A 23,484-nucleotide genomic window follows, 5' to 3' on the forward strand; every position below is an offset into this window, starting at 1 on the left:
TCCAAACAATTCCCCCTTATAGTTGACATCCTATTTATGCAACTGCTCCAGGTAAATTCATAGTGACCCTGAAAAATGTTGAAGATTAGGGGGCTAGATTCTCACTCATTGGTGAGGGCCCTTGCCGGGTGCTCAGCTGTTGAAAACGTTGCATGCTGCGTATCAGCCAATGCAGGAACATTATCTTGCCCTTGCTGCATGAGAATTATGAACAGAAATGGATACTGTCCAATCAACCAATATTCTCTCCCACATCCCCCTCATTTTCTGATGGAAAGATGGTTATTGTTGAAGCAGCCAAGATAGCAAGGCCCTAGGAACAACGATGCAGAGATTATTGACTTTCAATGACCACAGTTTCCTTGGAAGGAGATACAACTCCAGTTATTGAAGAGTTATTCATTATTTCCTTTAGGATTTACATCTGAGGCACCCTGCTGCCATCGTCAGTCAAATTCTCCCTTGACATCTCTCTTGCCTGTAGACATCAACTTGTTGGCATGCAGACTGTGGTGGACAATTCATCATCTGATAGAATGGTGGGGAGTCTCCAAGAACACTGCCATCCTCAGTGATGGCAGGGCCCCCAGCTCCCAAACACTAGAAATCAAGACTGAGTCATTGAACCAAATTATTTTCCTCTCTAGATCTCCACCTCCAGAGGAAGCTTTCTTCAACATTCATTTCACTTCCACGATAAGAAACAGCTGAAGGCTTTGGAAACAGTGAAAGTCACAGGTCATGACAATGTCCAAGCTGTAGTATTGTAGGTTCTAGAAAGAGTCCCGTTTTGAGCCAAGTCGATCAGCTCAATTACAATACTGGCATCTACTCAACAAAGTGGAAAATTGAATAGGCATCTACTTTTTGCTAACGTGGCACATTCAATCCAACTAATTACTCCCAATCAAAGCAATGGAAAGAATGATTGACATTATTATCAAGTGGTACAGTCACCAATAAACTCACTAATGGCCAGCTTGGATTTCTCCAGAGTACTGATACCCAAATCCCATCACAGCCTTAGAGCAGGAATTGACCAAAAAGCTGGACAGAGAGGCAAATCGAAGATCGATGATCAAACAGAAGTCAAATGCATTGACAGCAAAACACACCATTGACTGAAGTTATATCTTACATACAAGTTGCAGTAGATGGACAGAGAAACAAAGGGAAATTTAATTCCATTTGCAAACTCTCAGTGATCTAAATAGTTTTCCATGCCTAGATCCAGGAAGATCATCCTTAAATCAATTGGACTGTGGGTCAGATGATTTTTTCCTCCTTGCATTTTGTCTTCTGGACAACATTCAGGTATAGGGAGATTACTGATAATATTCACATTCCAAAAAGACAAGGCAATAAACATCTCCAAAAGAGTCTAGCCACCAACCTTTGACACCTAATGGCACTTTAATAATCAAGTTCACCACCGTCAATATCCTGGTGTCACTGTTGACAAGAATCTCAACTAAATCAGCTATAAGAGGTGGTGGTTAAGGCAGGTATTATTGCAAGAAAAAAAATTGGACAGACACATAGATAGGATGGGTTCAGAGGGATATGGGCTAAATGCAAGCAGGTGGAACTAGTGTGGGTGGAACATTCTGGTTGGTGTGGGCAAGTTTTGCCTATTTCCATGCTGCATGACTCCATGTCACAGGAACAAGTGTTTATGCGGCTCGTTTTGTTGAGGTTCTTGTCAGCCATGAGCTGACATGGGGCACTTGGTAAATACATTTGAGTGTCAAATGTCTTTCTTTTTAAAATATTTTTTTGATTTGGTGGAGAAATATTACATTATATATTGTCTACATCTCAGATACACAACCTTTATATAATGCTAGAGAAAATGAATTATAAGTGATTTATACATTATTTGAACATTGTGTACAAGACAAAGTAGAAATTCCCTTATAAAAAAACCACCTCGTATTCTAAAATTATGGCATATTCATTGTTGGTTATCAAATTGAACTAATCTCTTATATTTATAATGGCAAAATAAACCATCAAGTGTCCAAGGTCATTGGAACAATGAACTGGATGCACTCATCTACATATTGAAGGTACTGATAATTCAGTTGATCTTAGCTATTATTTCCTCTGATACTTCAATAGAACAAATTATATACTTGTATGTACAAGAAACTTTGAATACAGCAAACTCAAAATGACAGTAAACAAGAATTGAAATCACATTAGGTGATCATAGTTTATCATTGGAACAAGAAAGTGTGGAAGAAAATGGTCTCCTCCTGAATCTACTTACTTGATGAAGCACATCTACAAGGATCATGCTTGTTTAGATAGTGCTCAAGTGTATCCCAGCCTCCTCCAACACGTACCATCACGTGATTCCTCAGGACCTGAAGGAATTTTTAAAAAATGAACTGCTAATCTCCAAAGCACTGGTGAGCAAGTGGTTTCTAAATATCCAATAAAGCTATATTCTCTTTAATAAATTCAATTGAGAGCATTCATACAGGAGATTGAAAGATTAAAGGAATAGGAAACAGTAGGCATTTCCCATCACAAAAAAAGTCAAATTACATTAGAAAATTTCATGATCAAGAGTTATTCTTTGTGGCACATTTTTTTAAAAAAATATTGGAGTGTGTTCATGAGTGCTTCATAAAATGTCCATTTACTCTAATCTCATTTTATTCTCCTGACATTCCCATCAATTCTCCCAGATTCTTCCACTCACCTACGTACGAAGGGCAATATTTAGGGACTAATTAACCTACCTACCCCTATGGCTTTGGGATTATGGAAGTAAACTGGGGTATTTAAAGGAGACCCATAGTCAAAGGGTGACCATACAAACAGCACTCAAAGTTAGGGTTGAATTTCAGTTAGAGGAGCTGTGAGGCAATGGCTCAACTAGTTGTGCCATTAAAGTTCCAGAGTCCAGGGGCTTAGCAAAGCAAAGTCACCATTGTTGGAGCAACTACATTGAGGGTTTGTGGATCTCTAGATCTTGGCAGATTATAGGACTAGCAGTCTGATTAGACATCTCAGAACAGCAAGTTATCCTCACCCCTGAAAGACAGAACAGGAAGAAGATGGGACTAGAGGGTTAACTCCGTTGATCGGGAAGAAGTGACCTTACAAGTCTTCAACAATCCCTGGATATGTGTTAGACACATCTGATGGAAGACAAAATATAGTAACTTCATATATTCACCATGCTTTGGAACAGTCCACTTTTCTAATGACTATTCACTTATCAAATAAAAAATATAATCAATTCAAGTGCATAGATGTAGGATTGTATAATTACTGGAGGTCCAGGTGCCTAATATGAAGGGCTCATCATTTGGAAAATAAAGCTCATTAAAAATTCAAGGGCAATAATTTACCTCTTTCCTCTGCCTACTTTCTGGTCTGCTCATTTCACCTTGTTCTCGAGGATACGTGATTAGCCCACTGCTCTGCTCATTATACACCCATGACTGCGTGGCCAGGCACAATTTCAATGCCATCTACAAGTTTACTGATGACACTGCAGTTGTCAGCGGAATCGCAAACGACAACGAGGAAGCGTACAGGAGGGAGATAGATCAGCTCATTGAATGGTGTAATGACGACAACCTTGCACTCAACTTCAGCAAAATCAAGGAGATGATTGTGGACTTCAGGAGGAAGTTAGGAGAACACAAACCAGTCCTCATCGAGGGCTCAGTAGTGGAGATGGTCAAGAACTTCAAATTCCTGGGTGTCAACATCTCAGAGGATCTGTCCTGGAGCCTCCATGTTGATGCAATCACAAAGGCGGCTTGCCAGCAGTTGCATTTTATGAGGTGTCTGAGGAGATTTGGTATGTTACCGAAGACTCTACTCTTAAACTTCTACAGGTGCATTAATATAATAACTGCTGACATACTTTTTGTGGACCGCTACTGTGGTACTGGGCAGGACTTCAAAGGTACAGACAAAGCCTTGCAGCAGTCTTCAGTTGCCATAGAATTTAGAATGTGCACAACTCAAAAGGCAATAATTCACTCCAAATTTCATTTCTTTCTCCTTTAATATCACCAGTCTGAGTTATTTGTGTTTATTTTTCTGTTTTAAGATGTGTAACTTATGACAATACTATAATTCACCCACTCCACACATATCGGTAATAACAGCAGATATGGTCATCTCTGCAGTCAAAACAGAATTCCAAGTAAAATGTGGGGTCGTAAAGAGATGCAGCATGCAAGCAGGCCCTGTGCCCATCAAGTATGCACTAACCATCAACTACCCATTTACAATAATTGTACATTAGTCCCTTTTTTAAAAAAAAAATTCTACAGTCATTCTCATCAACTCTCCTCATTAATAAAGGATTAGAGAATTGAATAAACCTTAAACAGAAATTATTTGCAGAAAATGTCATTCGGTGACCAGAACCAGGGAGTGGGCATAAATGAGCTGAATTCTAATTTCAAACATTTTACACCTTTTAGTCACATACAATCATAATGAAGACCATTCAGCCTATCTTACCAGTGTCAGCTCTGTTATCCTTTCAAGCATTTAAGAAAGTTACATACGAATCAACTTTGATCACAATTTTCGAGAATGCATCCCTAATCACACCAATTTCAGAGAAGACAAGCATAATTGTGCTGAACTACAATGCTGCCTTGAAGCACAAAAGTTGAAGTTGATTCTTTATCTGAAGTAACACGACCTCCATTTTTTGTGTGTTTTTCTTATAATCAAAAGGGTCTCCATTTTGACTCCTCCAACAGAATTTATTTATGATAAAATAACTATCCCTGGTCTGCTGTGCCTTTCTTTCAATAGGATTAGAGTTTAGGGACCTCTGATGTTAGATGAATCTTGAGAAATTATGTTTATAGGAGAACCAACATGTTTGTTAGGAAATAGCTCCTACACAAGCAAGTATTCTAAAAATGAGTTCCTGGAGCTTACTGGGCGTCTCAGCTGAGCTTGTGCTGGATGACTGACAGAGCCAACCTTCGCCCATACTTTGCAATAGAAACAGTCAAAGTCCACAGATATTTATCTCCGGTTCAGTATATGTAAATTGAGTGAAGCATGCAAAGTCCCCTTTGTAGGTGTCTATTATGGGCACCTGCTTTGTTGATCAGTAGCACTGGGTACTGGGTGTTTGAATATCTTATCATTTTGTAGTCGGATGGTGAAAATTTATCCTAATCCAATTGAAAATAAATGTAACAAACAATATTAACTGGGATGTTACTGAGACCTTAAGTTGAAGAGAGGGTTTGGGCCTTTATTACCCAGAGTACTGAAGGATGATCATGGATGATATTAAACACAATGAGGGCATGGATAAAGTAAATGCTCGCAGTCCTTTTCCCCAGGAGAGATGATTATAGAACTAGGGTGCAAAGGTTTAATGCGAAAAGGAAGAAACTGAAGAAGAACCTGGCCTGGGAGTAACCTCTTCCCTTCAGAGGAAGAAGTTGCTAAAGGAAGCTACAAAGAAAGTTACAATTTGAACGTTCAAGATATTTAGACAGAAATATAAATAGGAAAGGTTTAAAAGGATACGAATCAAATGCAGGCAAATGGCTGTCATGGCCAACTTGGGCCAAATGGTCTGTTTTGTGCTGTGACTCGATGATATTTGCCTTGTCTCTGATATACCAGTGGATAAACTCAATTGGAGTGAAATTCAAGTCATTTGAATAGAGCATGAATTAAAATGGAAATTTCTATAGACCAAACATACCAGACAAGACAGCTTAAGCCAATAATGGTGGTTTAAAATAAATAAATAAATAAATGGATAATTTTAAAAAACGCTTCTACCCACCATTTCATTTACAGGGACAAGCCTCATAGTAGTACAACAGGAAGCCCCTTTGTACATTTTATTTAGAATTATACATTCCAACTCTGAAGTAGAAAATAAAAATGGTTGGGCACAAGGTCTTACTCTGATGAAGATCAAAGCGCTGGTCTCACCGACTTTATATTTACCCTCAGATACTTTTGTCATAGGAAATTGAGAAGGACAGGAACATTGGCCGAGAATCTCACGGACCTAAGGAGAGATGGAGAAAGAACACTGGGTTGAATATGCAAATGCATGAGTAATATTGATGAAAGAGAATTGGAGAAAATAGAGTGATGCACTTTTTAAAAAGCACAATTTTGCAAAGAAACTGTCCCTTTACCCAAAGGGAACAAAATTAATGGATTAAAAAGCATGACAACAAATTCAAAGTATTACAGAATAAAAAAGTGGATATTTGATGTCCCAAACTAGCAAATTTACTATCGTTTGATGAGTAAGGGAAGAAATTAGAATCTGTACTTGTTCAAGATGGCTCATAAAGTTCATGAGCATTTTGGAACCACGGCAACATGTGCATAGGCCAGAAAATACCTTGTCCCATTGTTTTAACAATGATGATAATCCAGGAAATACAAAGGGAAGCAGGGCTCATGAAAAAAAAACAAGCGAGGAGACAAGAGACTGTTCCTTTACTGGAAGGTAACAAATAGAAAAATCCAGTCTTATTTTAAACGGATTGTATTGAAATCCCAATTGTGTTCCAAGCTAGTGAAAAATCTATACATAATCAAATGTGTACAAGATTGAATCTTGATATTGACAGTAGAGTTAGCATTTCCACTGCCACCCCCACAAACATTCATTTTAAAACATTAGACTTTTAAGAGAGAGCAACGTTCTGTTGAGTTTGGTCTCAGTGCCAAAATGTGTCTCATCCAAAATGTTTTAAAAGCTCTGCAATGTTTATAAGAGGCCTGTGTGTAAATGAACAAAACTAGGTTAAATGCTCACAGTCAGCACGGAAAGAGGGTTCCTTTGCATTGTGCATTAACACATAGAGCTTACTTTGTCAATGTAAACTGCTAATTGTTTGTTGATTCAAATTCGTTACACTTTCTCATCATTTAGTGCAAAGCGAATGGTATAAAAACAACTACAATGCCAGCTGAGAACGTGCCAGATCCTGGACAAGTGAAACTGTAAGCTACACAGCAGGATTGAGAGGTAATTAGATGGGTTAAAGCAGGATGTATTTTATGTCAACTGGACCAAAATACCTCACAGAATCCCCACTGCTCAAATGTTGCTTCAGAGAGCAAATTAGCAACACCCTGCATTTCATTCCAAGGGTTTGAAATTAATTTATTTCCAAAACTGGAAAAATATCATGCATAATGCCATAGATTCCAGTTTCAATTGCCTCCTGAAAAGTTAGGAATCTCAGGTGGATACATCTGAGATCACACTTTGTTGATTCCCAAAAGTATGACAGACCAGGAGTGCAGTGCTCCGGGCACACCTTTGTCGCTGTTTTTGGTGAGCTCCAGCACCCAAAAGAAAAAATTAGCATTGCATCCCTGAGGCAGACTGAAAAAAAAAGTAATGAGATAATGTTGTTGGATATCAGCCCAGTGATGGAGATACAGCTTTACCATGGGCTTCAGTATTACGTGAACCTCAGGAATCCAACAAGGAACAAACTTAAGCTATATAACCATATAACCATTTACGGAGCGGAAACAGGCCATGTTGGCCTTTTGAGTCCGATACATGGAACAATTTAAATCCAACATGTCTTGAATCAAAGTGCAACTCCGCATTGGTCTAACTGCTTTTCGAAGACACTACAGTCTCGATGAATGAAAAATTGCTTTGATATTAATGTACTGAGATTTCTTCATTACCATTGTTGAGTCACTTTACTGGGTTGGTAAGATGGTATGAAAATGCCACATCAGCATTTCCAGCAGTCACTGGATAGGAGGAGGTTGGGAATTGAAATTGATACGTCTTCCTCTCACCCAGGTCTGGAGAAACAATGTTGCTGCCACATCACCTACCAACTCAAGGTCATCTTACCCCATGAGACCATTCCAATACCTCACCGATAATGTCTTTACAGCCAGGCAGTGAAGGGGACCTCAAGAAAATCATTTTCAACCAATTTGTTACTTTCTACTGTCATCGAATCCATGCTGCTGAAGATCCAACTGCGCTGGGTAGGTCACATCTCCAGAATGGAGGACCGTCACCTTCCCAAGATAGTGTTATATGGTGAGCTCTCCACTGGCCACCGTGACAGAGGTGCACCAAAGAAGAGGTACAAGGACTGCCTAAAGAAATCTCTTGGTGCCTGCCCCATTGACCACCGCCAGTGGGCTGATCTCGCCTCCAACCGTGCATCTTGGCGCCTCACAGTTCGGCGAGCAGCAACCTCCTTCGAAGAAGACTGCAGAGCCCACCTCACTGACAAAAGACAAAGGAGGAAAAATCCAACACCCAACCCCAACCCACCAATTTTCCCTTGCAACCACTGCAACCGTGTCTGCCTGTCCTGCATCGGACTTGTCAGCCACCAACGAGCCTGCAGCTGACGTGGACATTACCCCTCCATAAATCTTCATCTGCGAAGCCAAGCCAAAGAAAGAAGAAACTGTCATTCAATAGAGTGAACAGGCTTCAAAGTTCCAGGAAAATGTCACCAGAGTGAATGATAGGAACACATTTGGTAACACTCCTATAATACTGTACAGTGGATGTTAGACAACCTCTTTTGCTGAAAAGGGATGTCGTTTCTATCAGACAAGCCTGAGCAAGATGTTTTACAGGAACAACTCTCACTTCATTTGCACATGTTTCATCCCACTCTGGTAAAGGACAGATCCTCTCTGATCATACTTTTTAACTCCTGTGTGGCAGAAGATATACAAGCTTGAAAACATTAGCCTCTTGGTTCAAAGACTGTTTCCTAATGATTCCCTCCCTCACTGGGAAGAGATAACCATTCACTATTTTAATGGTAATTTTCTTTATACCCTGCCCTCTACCTTTGTAATACTGTGCACTCTTTGACTTATTGTATAAGCACTTCCTGCACTTGTTTTGTTATTGGACCTTCTGTAATAATTATGCCTGGATAGCACACAAATTAAGGCTTTTCATTTGTTACATGCGACAAACAAAACCATTCAATTCCCTGCCTAGTTGAAAGGCTGCAGATAGTACAGCAAATGTACAAACCCATAACCAGCAGTAATATTTCAAGCATATATTTCAAATCTTTAATTTTTCTCTTGTTTAATAAGAACAGCCCTATAAAGATGAGATTTCAGAAATCATTTTCAAGCTGACCACCCACTTCCTCTCCATCTCTACTAATTCTGGACTTTTGCCCAGTTACAACAATAGCCATGCCTCGCTATGGGTTACGCTTACTGCTGCCTCGTCATCCATTTAGAACTCCCTCTGTGTCCGATGTTCATTTGATCACATCCTTGGCATGCTTTTTAATCACTGCATGGTGGTGGCGTTGGAACAAAACAAACAGAGCTGCTCTCTCCAAGCTCTGCTGACCAAGGTTTCATCCCAATCTCTGGTGATATTCAGAGGGATTTTGCAAATTTCTATCTCATCTCTCACCTGTCTAGTTTCCACCAACATCTCAAACACAAACATGTTATTAGGTTAACAGCCCTGTAATATTTCCCCCAGTGTGTGATTAAAAGGTCAAATCTGGTGTTCACTCATGGGAATGTGGGAAGAGTAATAAAAGGGATGAGTAAGATTTGTCCGAATGTGTGCTTCCCAGATGGCACAGACATGATTGGCCAAAGGGCTCCTTTCCTCCCTCTGCTCCCTGAAGGTTGCTGCAGAATCCAAATCCAAGATTGAACATTCAATAAAATTGTTCTTATTTAATCCTGCTTGATATTCAGTAAGATCATGACTGAGCTGGTCATGAACTCAACTGCACTTATTACCTGTTCCCCATAATCCATAATTCCCCCATTACACAAATATATTCAACAAGGCAGCCTGTACTGCCTCCTTGGATACAGAATTTGACAGATTCACAACTTCCTGGAAGAAGCAGCTCTTCATCTGCCTATCTACTCTTCCAAATTGGAAACTATGTTCCCTAGTTCTAATATTATCTACCTGTGGAAACAAATCTTCCTTTCACAATTTTAATGTTTCTGCAAGATTCCCCTTCATCCTGCTAAACTTCAGTAAGTATAATCCCAGGCTAGTCAATTTCTCCTCACAAGCTAACTCCCATAATTTCTGGAATCAACCTGGTGAAGCTCCTCTGCATTGCCTCCAAAACTAGTGTATCCTTTCTCAAGAGACCAGAATTACACCCAATATTCCAAATGCAACCTCACCAGTATCATGTACAACCTCCCTGCTCTTAAATTCAGCCCCTCTCAGATCAAAGGCCAAGATCCCATTTACCTTCTTCATTGCCCGCAAACTGGCCTTTTGCGATTCATGTACAAGCACATCCAGGTCTCCCTGCACAATGGCATGGTGAAATTCCCCCCCCACCATTTCCCTGTCCATGGAGTGAATTTGTCCAATTACCTGGTGAAGGAATTTATTGGCTGGGATCTGTGCAAGTGCAAAGTGGTATCAAATCACTCCACAGCAGTTTATAATGTACCATTTTTCTACCTGCAAATTATTGCGTTTTGCATGATATTTAATACTTTAAATCCATCAAGATACTTGAAACACATTGTTTAGTCAAAATTACTGGTATGCACTAAAATTATGAAATTAATTCCTTAAAATCATTTCATGACTGTGTGTGATGGGTCATGTTATCACATGATTATTGCAGCATGTTTTGCAATAAAAATCACCGAGGCAAGGATTTGTTGAATCCTGTCACAATAAACATTTAGAATTTAAAAGTCTGAAATTAATTTGTATTATACAGAATAAAATATTTGCACATTAAAATGTGCTGAAGACCCTGATCACTTGGAAGTCATTCATCATTATATTTTCAGTATTTATCAGACACACTTACATTATTTTTGTTCTGTCAACATTAGGTACTTTTACACAGCCACTGAAGAGCAGAAAAGTTTATGCTCCGGTGGCAGTATAAAAATGTTGAGACAGGATTTATTATGCATATTCCATCCTGTAATTTTTCCACTGTAGTGTAAAATGACCACAGCCACTCCGTAAGAAACAGGCCTAATAAATATGACGTTTCCCCTCCAAAAAACTCTGCAACACAGGAAGGCTGTGTAAAAGTGCCCCTGTGTAAATGACCACATTGGGACACCCTGGAGGCAAGTAGGCTTCTTTTTATTCCCCCAGAATAATTCTGAAGTTTCTGTGTAAAAATGTCAATTCATTATCATTACAACTTCTTTTGCATTAGAACGCAAGCTCTTCAAATGGAATACATTCTGTACTAATTTTAAACCATCTGATCACACATTCAGTTCCAGTAAGTTAAATACAGGAAAGGACACTTGGGATCAACAGAAAGGAGCAACTTGGCTAATGACCTCAAACACAAAGTTCATCTTTCCCAATGGCTTAGTTATTTCTAAAAAGGTTCGCCTTGTTATTCCAAGTTAGTGGATTATAGCCCAGAATAGAAACAGGAACAATATAATTAATTGACTTCAGGGCACAAACCAAGCAGAAAGATTTTAAAAAAAGCAAAAACTCTTCCACAATTTCTAATTTAAGATTCTTGCTTAGTTGCAAACACAGTGATCACACTAACTCCTGGTATTCACCCTCATTCACACATTGCTACTTGGACAGAGCTTTGAATTAACAACAGCAAGAATTCAGCTCCTCGAAGGAAAGAAATAATGCATTACAATTCTCCCAGGGATTCTTATGGCTCAATACTGTTATTTAAAAATGACAATATTATTAAGGTGAAGCAATCATTATTAGTAGAGCGATCAGTGGGACATTCCCTACTGCTATTTCGTTTTTTTTTTAAGTCATTTATTGTCATTTGATTGCTCAAGAACAATACGACTAAACAGTGTTCTCTGGTCCTCAGTGTGACAAGTTTTCATACATATATATAAATAAATATTTCATAAATTGAATCTTGGATAGTTTGGATATGAGCAGTTCCTTTGGTAGTTCAGCATTCTCATGCCTGTGGGAAGAAGCTATTCCTCAGCCTGGTGGTACTGGCTCTGATACTCCTGTATCAGAGCTGAAAGAGGCCTTTCTCATTGCCAACCCTCCTGGGAAACGGGAAAAGTACAGGGCAAGCTGACCCCAACTCTAACCAGAGTGGAGAGCCTAGTTGAAATTGATTCACCCTGAACAGTTCTTTCTTTTCACATGGTGCAATTCAACCCTCCAATTTGGAGGGTTAACTCACATGTACACGGCAGCATGAATAAAGAACTCGTGCACCCTCTTCAAACATTGATCCTGGTAGATCATCTCCAAGTACCATTATGAACGCAAGAAAATGACTGAAGCAAATAAATACACAGCCAAAGTTAATCGCCATTGCAGAACATTTTTTTGCGTATACTAATTATTGCAGGGTGCAATTCAAGAAACAGGAAATGCTTTATTATGCACAATGGGCTCCCAACTCTAATACAGTTTTTGATTTAAAGACATTTTCTAAATTATTTTTATTTTGCCTGTGAAATGCATTAGATTTTCTTGAATTGAGAAAAGAAATGGCCATAACTCTTGCATTAAATTGTGGCCAATATTCCATACTAGCTATACTATCAGATGAAGAGAATTCTAATCTTCACAATTTACTGAAAATACTTATTTTAAATAACCCTTCATAATCTTACTTGGCCTGCATTTGAGAAATGTGTTTTCAAATACCATGGAGCATATATTAGTGTGTTTACAATTTTCTAAAGTTTAGATTTGTATCGCAAGTAACTCAGGCAGTCTTGGCAGACATTCAGTCGTCTAGGAAAGAATTTTTTTCCCTATTGAGATTCTTATAGACACAACGTTTGAGAATTGAGTAGAGGTGGAATGATCACATTGGACAGAATTTCCAGCCAGTGGCACTCATGTGCTTCTCAATGGTGAAGCATTCATTTGTTTATTTTAAATAAAAAGTCCTTGTCAAATTGTTCTCCCAAGTTAGCCTGATCGCAATAGTCTTGCACAAATACCACCACTTGGAGTGGGTGGGAATTCAGAAACTTGGCTAGTAAGCAAAAAAATGAAAAGAAACAACTTAAGAAATCTACACTTATGCCAAATTCAATTTATTCAGAAAATGCAAATTCCCTCTTGGTTGTCTTGTAATAATATTGACATTTCAAAAAATGTTGAGAGGAATTGTCCTAGAATGCCCAGGACAATTAAAATGTACTTCTGCCATACATTCTGTAAATATGCTGAAGCAACACCACAGCATTTATAGGACGTAAAGAGTAACTGTAAAATGAAGATGCTCGAGCCCAGCATCTGCAGATTTTTTTTTAAACTAAAATGCACTGCTATGGCTTCTTCTACCCACAACCTCCTCTCAGACATTCAAAAAGGCTCTGCTTATACACTCGTTGAATATTCCAAGGCATTGCCCAATATTGGAATGGAGCCAAATCACGTCCATGTTTTGAACATGTAAATTTGTCAGCAGGCACTCAGTTTTGTATTTTTGGAACCACAAATATATATATATTTTTTAAAAATGTTTAATCATTCTCTCAAGTTCATGCACAACCATTCAGTTCTACTCAAATGAATGTACTTGTGGCACCAGATCATACTTGGCTTACACTTCAGTGCACAAAGGGAGGAAAGAAGCAAAGAAAGGTCACCAAATTCTAGCTTCTGCTGAACATCATTCCATAAAAGTTCAAATTTATTGATATAGGACAACACATGCAATCCTGAGATTCTTTTTCCTACGGGTCAGGCAGTATTTCTACTTAGTAGTACTGCAAAATAAACTGTACTCAAGAAAAAAAAACATATACAAAAGAGAGAAATGTTAAGAATAGTTTTTTGCACCATCAATAAGAGGCAATTCTGTCTCACCCACAGATAAAAGAATTCCAGTGTTGTATGTGTAGTCATATATGGACTCAGACAATAAATCTGAACTTTGAGCAGTACAGAAAAAAAATATTCATTAATGTGAAAAGTAAGAGTCCTTAAATGAGTCTGAATTTGTTGTTTAAGAGTCTGATGGTGGAGGGTAACAACTATTCATAAACCTGATGGTACAAGTCTTGTGGGACCTATAAATCTTTCCTGATGCCACAACGAGAAGAGAGCAGGTCCTGCATGGCGTGGATATTTGATGATTGCTGCCGTTCTCCAATGGTAGCGTTCCCTGTAGATTTTCTCGATGGTGGGGAGAGTTTTGCCTGTGATGAAACTGGGCTGTGTCACACCTTTTGCAGGGCTTTCTGCTCAGGGGTACTGGTGTCCCCATACCAGGCCACGATGGAGCCGGACAGCACACTTTACACTGCACGTCTGTAGAAGTTTGCCAAGGTTTTTCATGTCATACCAAACCTCTGCATACACTCCTGAGGAAGGAGAGTCACTGACATTGTTTCTTCGCAATGACATTTATTATGTTGGGCCCCAGGAAAGGTCCTCCGAGACAGTGAAACCCAGGAATTTAAATTTGCTTACCCTATTCCAATACCATTTCCTCCACAATATTTCTTCCATTCTCCTACAATCTTCTTTTACCCAACCATCCAATTTGTGATCACTAAAGACTTTAGTTCTGAACAAATGGAGTTACAAAATAACCATAAAATGTTTTATATCCACAGGACCAATTATGATCAGGTTAGAGAAACTCAAATTGGCTGCAAGTTCCAACCATGTGAGTTAATTATCACTTCAGAGATGCACAATCTCTGGACACCCTTCTTTGAAACACACCAAAAGCAAGGATACAACTTTGTTAAGTAACAAATGATGTGGTAACTTTTTCAGGCACAGTTTCCACCTACCCAAGTGAGATAAGGGATGGAGTTGAACTGGGGAGGTAGAAAAGGAGAGAATGGGAAGCCTTAGGACCTCTGCAGTGGCCTTCCCATACTCCCATCACCTAGGTAAGTCTGGTGTAAGCAAGGTCCAGTATATGACCCACCAAACAGGGGAGGAATGTCAAAGAGTAAAAAAAATACTGAAGATGCTGGAAAATTGGGGAGAAAAAAATGAGCAAATTAGGAAGCATGTAGGGAAAGAGAAAGTTGACGCCTTTTAATCAGACTTTGACCTGAATGTTAACTTGGTTTCTCTTTTTCTCCCAACAATCTTTTTTTAATTACCATTTCATAATATACATAGCATAAGGAGAACAGAACAATTAAAAATGTCTGTCTACATACTACAAGTATCATATATAAATTCCAGAGTGAAAATGTGACAGAAAATATATATCTATCACACACCCATATCTACACAAACAGTGAATCTACTAAAAAAAATTTTTAAAAAAACAACTGAGCAGCCCATCCCAAGGATCTGTCAAATAGTTTAAAACATAGCCTCCAGTCCACACAATCAGATAACAAAAACAGCAAAAATTACATCATGTCTGGAAAGGAAGAGTTAATACATAGAACACTAGTTATACCCTATGAAAGTTAATCAATAAATGGTTTCCATTTTCTTCAAATTTAGTAGTTGTATCTAAAGTATGATTTCTGATTTTTTTTCTAGAATTAAGAAAGATATAACATGAGAAATCCATTGAAATAATGTAGGAGAGAGAGTCTTCCCATTTAAGTAAAATGTCTCTCCCAGCTAATAATGTAGAAAAAGCTACAACTCGATATGCAGAAGTAGGTAAACAACCTGCATCTGTAATTCCATAAAGAGCAGTTACGGGGTTAGGTTGTAATTGAATAACCAGTATCATTGATAGAGTTTTAAAAATATCTTTCAAAACATACAAGTCAATTAAGCCACATCAGTATTGCATCTAACACAAGTTGAGCTCATATTTAAGAAAGATGCAGCTAGTTTATCTTCAGACATACAAGCTCTATGAACTATTTTAAACTGTATTAAAGAATGATGTGCACAAAGTGAAGTAGTATTAACAAGTCTAGTCATTCTTCCCCATGTTTCAGGAAATAATGTTAGTTAAAGTTCCGATTCCCATGTTTGTCAAACCTTATCCACGGGGACTGAACTCAAATTTAATACAAGAGTATAAACAGTACCACTTAAACCCTCTGGAAGGGGTTTAACTGGAACAATGTGTCAAGTAAATCTGGTTGTTGTAATGTTAGATAATTAGACATTGCTGTATTCAGGAAATTTCTAATCTGTATATATCTAAAAAATGTATGTATGGTAAATTATATTTCAAAGAAAATTGTTCAAAAGACATCAAACCACCATCAGCAAATAAATCTACAAGAGATAATTCATGTAATCTTCCAAATATGGAAGATTCACTCAAAAGTAGACAGTGTGTAAAAAAAAAAAATTAAGATATACATTAGCCAAGGCAAATTTTTTTAGTCCAAAAAACCTTCAAAATTGAAACCAAATACATGATGAATATTTTATAATTGGATTGGAAATGTACTTACTGATATTAGATAATCTAAAAGGTCATGCTGGTCCTAAAAAAGCTAAGGAATAATTCTGGAACTTGGTTTTTCTCTTTCCATTGATGTGATCACTCAGGGTAGTAATATATACTTGTACTTTCTGCAAATAGAGGTAATTTTAGTATTACCCTTTGCCATAATATTCTTCAACCCAGGTTAGTCAATAAACAGCAGGTTGACCAATTATTATAAACAAAAACAACCTTGTGTGAGCTCTACATCTCAAGAACCTCAAAGTTCAAGAACTGTAAAATGTCAAAGGAACATAGGAAGTAGGAACAGGAGTAGGCCAAAAATGGCCCATCGAGCCTGCTCCGCCATTCAATACGATCATGGCTGATCCAATTTATGACCTAACTCCACCTACCTGCCTTCTCCCCATATCCCCTAATTCCTCTGGTGTACTGGTCAAGTTTGCACGTAATCCCCTAAAATTCCCAAGTGTATTATTATTGGTTTACAATCATCTTTCATTTCAAGTGAGGAAAAAAATTAGACTATTTAAATTTGATTATAGAAAATTTGATTATTTAAGTTGTGCACTACCTGCTTCAGAGAAATATGGATATTGTAGAATGAAAGGACATTGTTGAAAAGGGCAATTCTTTTTTAAAAGAAGTTACTAAATCCTAGGGTTGTCAAGTCACTAATATTTGTTGCTTTCTATCTTAGATTAGTTTTAGTCACTGGCAAACTTTAGTAATAGATAACGGAGATGTAATATCTAAGCTCATTAGTGTAAACAGTAAAGTAAAGACGATCAGGCCTTTTTGAAACAGAATTCCATAGACTTGTTTGAAACTTGATGGAACCCTGACTTTTATTGGCAAAGCTGGAGAGACACAGATACTCAAGATGTACTTGATAACTTGGCAACTAGAGACGCGTACCCAAGGAGAGCATTGCAAAGAATAAAGTGAATGTGCGCTATAGATGGAAAAGCAATTAGATGCAAAAACAACCATGGGGTAGAACAGAATAAGCAGCAAAAAGAATCGAATTTCATTGTCAATCTCATTTGTTCTGTTTTTAAATTACCTTGATGCATGAACTGAGCAAACTACTTAAAATTTAAGGTTGAGGTCCAATTACAGGCAATGTATTGAAAATTTGGCAGCCATACCCAAATTCCATAGGAGCACAATTATAGCGTGGGCTACCTTCCCGGTCTACCCCTCAATTGGCCTGGGAATTGGGGGTGGTGGGGGGGGGGGGGGGGTAGGGGGGCAGCCATCCCATCCCAACCAGGAAAACAGCCTGAGCATTCGCAGTGATGTGACAAACCCATAAATCTCAGATATGTTTCATACCTTTGTGAAGAACGGCCTGAATGTTGTGTGTAACTGTGCTTGGTTAAGTGTTAAATGTGGATGTTGGGGGGGGAGGAGAAGAGGGAAGGATATTAAAAAAAAGTTTGCATTCTACATAAAATCTTGTATAGAATTGATAATTGTAAACTGTAATCAATGTTGATGTTGTCAACATTAATATCAATAAGATTGATAACAGAGTTTAAGTTTGGAAAATATTCAAAAAAACTACAGGCAATGCAAATTTTGAACAAGGATTTTTAAATAGTGCAAGAGAGATAGGTTTGTCAGAATAGACAGTCAAATTTTAGAAAATGTATAATACAGAATGATAACATAATAAAGGAAACAAAATCCTGAATTATACCATTTAAAATGAAGAAGACTAAACCTGTAGATAAAAAAAAAAGAAAAATAATAAAAGATCGCATTAAGTAGATAAAGCCATGGAAAAAAAAAACTGGATCCTGGTTTTTAAATAATCGAAGGCAAAGGTGTACAAAAGCAAGGAGAAAATTCTGAACCTATACAAGACCCAACCACATTAGTACATATAGTTTGGACACGAAAGGATTTAAAGAATGGAAAAGTGAAAATTTGCCTGGATGATACCAAGGTTACAGAATTGTTGTTGAGACAAGAAAAAGTCAGGGCTTTGGTAGGAAGACATATGGTGGTGCAAATAGTGATTTTTGTTGGTGAGACAGCAAGTGAACACAAGTTTACAATCATCACACACAAAAAAAAATCAAAAGAGATTAGAAACATGCTCAAAAAGAATGTGGTTAATCTGTGGAACCTATTGCCTGAATTTCTCATTGAACTAGTTCTTACTTTTAATAATGATTACCTAATTACATGGAAAAAGGAATATTTAAATTTAGTACAGATTGAGCTGGAAAAAAAGGCATTAGACACTAGAGAGCTCCCGTGAAGCACTGTAACATTCCAATTCCAATACAATTTATGTACTAGCACCACAAGTTTTAATAGCTCAGCTTGACAGGTTGTTTGCTCACTGCGTCCACCACCACCCACCCCTCTCATTCAATTTGCTTGGCAGCTGTGGTCGAACAAAGGCTCAGCATGGAGCTTGATCATCGAGGCCCAGTGCTCTCCTCAAAGCACGCAATCAGTCGTCTGTTCCCCGCAACAGTGGGCACTGCCTATTGTCCTGGTGACCAGCTTCTCTCCCTCCCCCGTCTGCGGGCCTATCAATCAACTGGCATTTGCAGTTTGGGGGGGACGGCATGTTGCTGCTATTACTTCTGTGTGAGAAGGCTTCAGAGTCTCCACCATTCAAGGCTGGAGGATTGTCATTGAGGTGAATCACACACACACACACACACACACCCCCACACCCACCCCCACCCACCCCCACCCACCCCCACCCACCCCCACCCACCCCCACCCACCCCCACCCACCCCCACCCACCCCCACCCACCCCCACCCACCCCCACCCACCCCCACCCACCCCCACCCACCCCCACCCACCCCCACCCACCCCCACCCACCCCCACCCACAGGGGAGGGGGGAAATGGGGGTTCTTATATGCCAGTGGGTTGTATATGCTGCCAAATATGGTAATTGTTCAAAGGATTAAAAGTGTGCAACTGAAAGAACCATTCCTATTCTTGATATCCTTGCTGGCAAAAACAAAAATCAACCTTCACAGAAGCTTTCTCAAAATCCAGTAAATCAAATGCATTTTATTCTGTTTAAGGGAAGAACAACTTCTGCTGTGTAATTTCCAGCAAACCCACAGCCTGCAATGAGTTATGGCACTTCCACCACCACCACCCCCCCATTCAGAATGGAGAGCTTATAAACCTTGTAATCCTATTTTGTAGTCAGCTGTCCTCAAATCCTGACAGTCGATAAATTCATTTTAAATTTGACATGAATTGAAGGGAGTTCTTTTGTCTGAAGATGTGATGCTTGCTACAGCTGGACTTGCTTCAGAACATTGCATACAATTCATCCATTCTGCTGACCCAGCTTCCACAAATTCAAGTTTTATTGAGAATTAATACCTCAAGGACAGTACTTGACTAAGCTGATGTGAAACCAGATCGCCATACAAGCCAACGTCTCGCGGAGAGAAAGGGGTTGAGGTTAAAGAAGAAAATAGGCTCAGAACAATGACAAACATGCTTTGTTCCTGTCCTTCAATTTCAGATTTGTAAAAGAGAGTGCCAGAAAATTATAAAAAAACTTGAAGGGGGTTATTTTCACCTCTACATTTAAAACTGTTTTTCAGCAACTGTACGATATTCTACTTCCTTCAAAATGCTGCAGAAAATTTAAATAAATCAGTTTAGACTGAAAGAGAGTGTGAGACGTTGTTCCGACAGTTCAAAACTGACCGAGACATTTAAACAGGACGAGCTGCTCAACCTTGAATTGTGGAGGAAATCAGCCTCCATCCTTTCCCCACAGACAGTCTGATAACAGGTCAGGAGAATTGCACAAGATCATAAGTTTATAGTCCAGCAAATCTTTACATTTATGTGTGCTTACGAGAGTTTTTGAATTGGTGAAAAGGAATAATTTTCAGAACCATGATAAAAACAGAAAAAGCAAAGGATGAATTGGATAGCGCTTCTGTGCTGCATAATTTTAAAAAAAAGTACAGCACAGGAACGGGACCTTTGGTCCACATGTCTGTGCCGAACATGATGACATTTTAAACTGCAAACCTGGCTGCACCTGGTCCGTGTCCCTCCACTCTTTGCCTTTTCATACGAATTTGACATTTCCACCCAAGGAAAAAAAAAGCACCATCTGCCCTATCAACGCCTTAATTTTATGCACTTTTAATCAGGTCACCCCTCTGCCTCTAGCTCACCTTGTTTGCTCAACTTCATCTTTCAGCTAATCATTTTTAATCCAGGCAAGGTCCTGGTGAACCTTCTCCATACCCTCTCCAAAAAGCATCTATGTCCTTCTTGGAATGGGATGATCAGAACTGTACACAATACTCTAAATGTGGCCTAATCAAAGTTTTGTACAGCTGTAGAAAGACTTTCAGGCTTTCAATACACATTACCCCATCTGATGAAGGAAAGCATACTGTGTGTCACCTTTGCCACTCTATTACCCAATTTTGCCATTTTGATAGATCTACGGACTTGCACCCACAAGAGCATATCCATGCTCTCAAGAGTCTTGCCATTTACTGCACACTTTCTTCCTACGTTTGACCTCCCAAAGTGTAACACATCACGTTTGGATTAAAAATTCCAGACTTTATTTCTCTGCCAATATTTCCAACTGATCTATAGCCAGAGAAACAACAACCACTGTCCTCAATTATCTTCAGCACCTCCTCAAAAGTAAATATAGCATTTGTAAGATAATACTTGCACAAAGCTATGGTTACTATTTCTAACAGGTCTGTGATTTTACAGATCCCAAAAAAAATGTTCTTCAATAATTCCCCTACCACTGATATGAGACTCACCAGCCTAAAATTTTGCCCTTTTTGACCAGAAGAGGAGTCTTCAGAACCTCACCTGTGGCTAAAAATGTCAAGCCCTCAAAAAAAAACTCCTCCCTTGCCTTTTCCAGTAACCTGGGAGGGATTCCATTTCCACCCTGGGGTCTTACCCACCTTAATATTCTTTAAAAGACCCAACACCACCTCCTTCCTGATATCAAGATGATCTCAGTGCACTCCTCCCTGATCTTACCATCTTTCTTGGCAATACCGATGCAAAGCTCTTGCTCAGAAACTCCAATAATAAATTCCCTCTTTTATCTTTGAGTGTCCCTACCAGCTCCCTAGTTACCCTCTTGCTTTTAGTATGTATAAAATGCTTTGGGGTTCTCTTTAATTCTACTCATTAAGGACATATCATGCCCCCTTCTAGCTCTCCTGATTCCCTTTAAGTTCTTTTCAGCTCCTTATATTTTCCGAAAGGTCTCCATCCACATTCAACTTCCTTCAAGCCTTAAATATAGTTTAGTTTTCTTTTTGACTAAAATTGCACCATCTCTTGTCATCCAAGTTTCCCAAAGCTTGCATCCTCGTCTTCTTCACATGATAACATTAGCTGAATTTTAACCAGCTGGCTTTCAACAAGTTCCATACAATTAATATGGACTTCAGAATCAGAATTTATTCTCATAAGCAAGTCATGAAATTCAGTGTTTTGTACAAGCATCACAATGCAAACATTCATATTAAACCATCTTACAACATTACTATATAAAAATAATAGTGCACAAAAAGTAAGGCAGAATCTTTGGATCATTGATTATTCAGGAATCTGATGGGAGTGGGAAAGAAGCTGTCCTTATGCCACTGAGTGGTCATCTTTAGGCTCCTACACCTAAAGACGACCACTCAATGACCCATTAACAACTACCCCAAACCACTCTTCCCAGGTCCTGCCTAATTGCTGTTGTAATTAGCCTTTTCTTAATTTAACACCTCCCTCCCACTCCTTTGAATTCAGATTTATGACCATTGCCCCCAAAATACTCTCACTAAAATTCCAGGTCAAATTCTTAAATGTCTTTTCAAAATGAAGCACCAAATGTAATTGTTAGCATATAGACTACTCGAATTACAGGAGTTAAGACTAGGATTAGTGGTACCAGCCACTGCCTGATTTAAACTATGGTTTATTTTCTGCATGTTTGATTAAAATTAACCTTCAAAGATTTCAAATCAAACCAATGAAACATTATCACTATTGCCCCAGTAATCAGATGTATCATTATTGCTATATGTCCCAAGATACAGTGAAAAGCTTTATTTTGTGTGCCCAAGGCACACACTGAACATCAAGGATCACACACATTTATTCAGCTCATTTTTAGATTCAGTTAATGAATGCTGCAAAGAAATCAGCACATCTCTTAGCAAGCTATTGCATTCAATGAAATTGTTCTGAATTGATTGTGGAGTAGGTCAAGGGAAATTTCCACTCATCCAGTGTTCTTCAGATTCCTTTCAAACAAGTCCAAGATTTTATTATGCTTAATGTACCCAATAGCTAAGCCTGACCTCAAGCCAGATGTTTAACACATTTTGAACAATTAGGTCATTAAAGAAAGCATTTCCCTGCATTCTTGCAGTTTTGTTCCTCATTTGAAACAATAGTCAAAGATATTATTTGCTTCCAAAAAGTGTATCCATCATTAAGGGGCAGAACAAATAATGACATCGATCATCCAAATTGCTAGTTTACTTGAATCTTGAAGCAAGTTGAACTTTGCATTTTCTAGATATTGTGACTAAAGTTACCAAAATTATAGTCTTTTCACTTTGGTGTTATTCTTTCAAGTCAATGTTGCGGACAAAGGAATGGCCGCATAAAGCAAGGTCATGAATCTCTCAACACTTGCTTTATCTTTTGGACTCAAAGGACAGTTTCAAATGTAGCTCCAGAAAGAGAAAACTCAAAGCAGTAAGCAAACAAAAAAAAAACCACACCAATTTACTTTCTTAGAACAGCACAGTACAGGCCCATCGGCCCACATAACCCTCCATTTTCACTTCCTCCTCATGCTTGTCAAGTAGTGTCTTGAAATTCACCCATGTACCCGCCTCCACTACTGACCAAGGTAGAGTATTCCATGCACCATCCACTGACTGGGTAAAAACCTTCCTCTAATATCTCCCTTAAACTTCCCATTCATTACTTTAAAGCCATGCCCCCTTGCATTGAGCAGTGGTGTGCTGGGAGGGAGGCGCAGGCTGTCCACTCTTTCAATTCCTCTTAATATCATGTCATCTCTCATTCACTGCTGGACAAAGTCTGCCTTACAGTAGGGAAAAGTTAAAGAATTTCATGCATGTT

General features: G+C 38.7%; 1 protein-coding gene across 1 annotated transcript in view; it reads right to left on the bottom strand.

Moving 5' to 3' along the window:
- The window catches only part of gas2l1 (growth arrest-specific 2 like 1), a 64,501-nt gene that overhangs the window by 33,480 nt on the left and 7,537 nt on the right, over nucleotides 1–23,484 (bottom strand). The window contains exons 2-3 of the mRNA XM_069932894.1: nucleotides 5,924–6,031; nucleotides 2,273–2,369 (exon numbers count right to left, since the gene is read on the bottom strand). Coding sequence (XP_069788995.1) covers nucleotides 2,273–2,369; nucleotides 5,924–6,031 — 205 coding nt within the window. The remainder of the gene's footprint in view (nucleotides 1–2,272; nucleotides 2,370–5,923; nucleotides 6,032–23,484) is intronic.

This window comes from Narcine bancroftii, chromosome 4, assembly GCF_036971445.1.
Source record: "Narcine bancroftii isolate sNarBan1 chromosome 4, sNarBan1.hap1, whole genome shotgun sequence".
Taxonomy (NCBI): Eukaryota; Metazoa; Chordata; class Chondrichthyes; order Torpediniformes; family Narcinidae; genus Narcine; species Narcine bancroftii.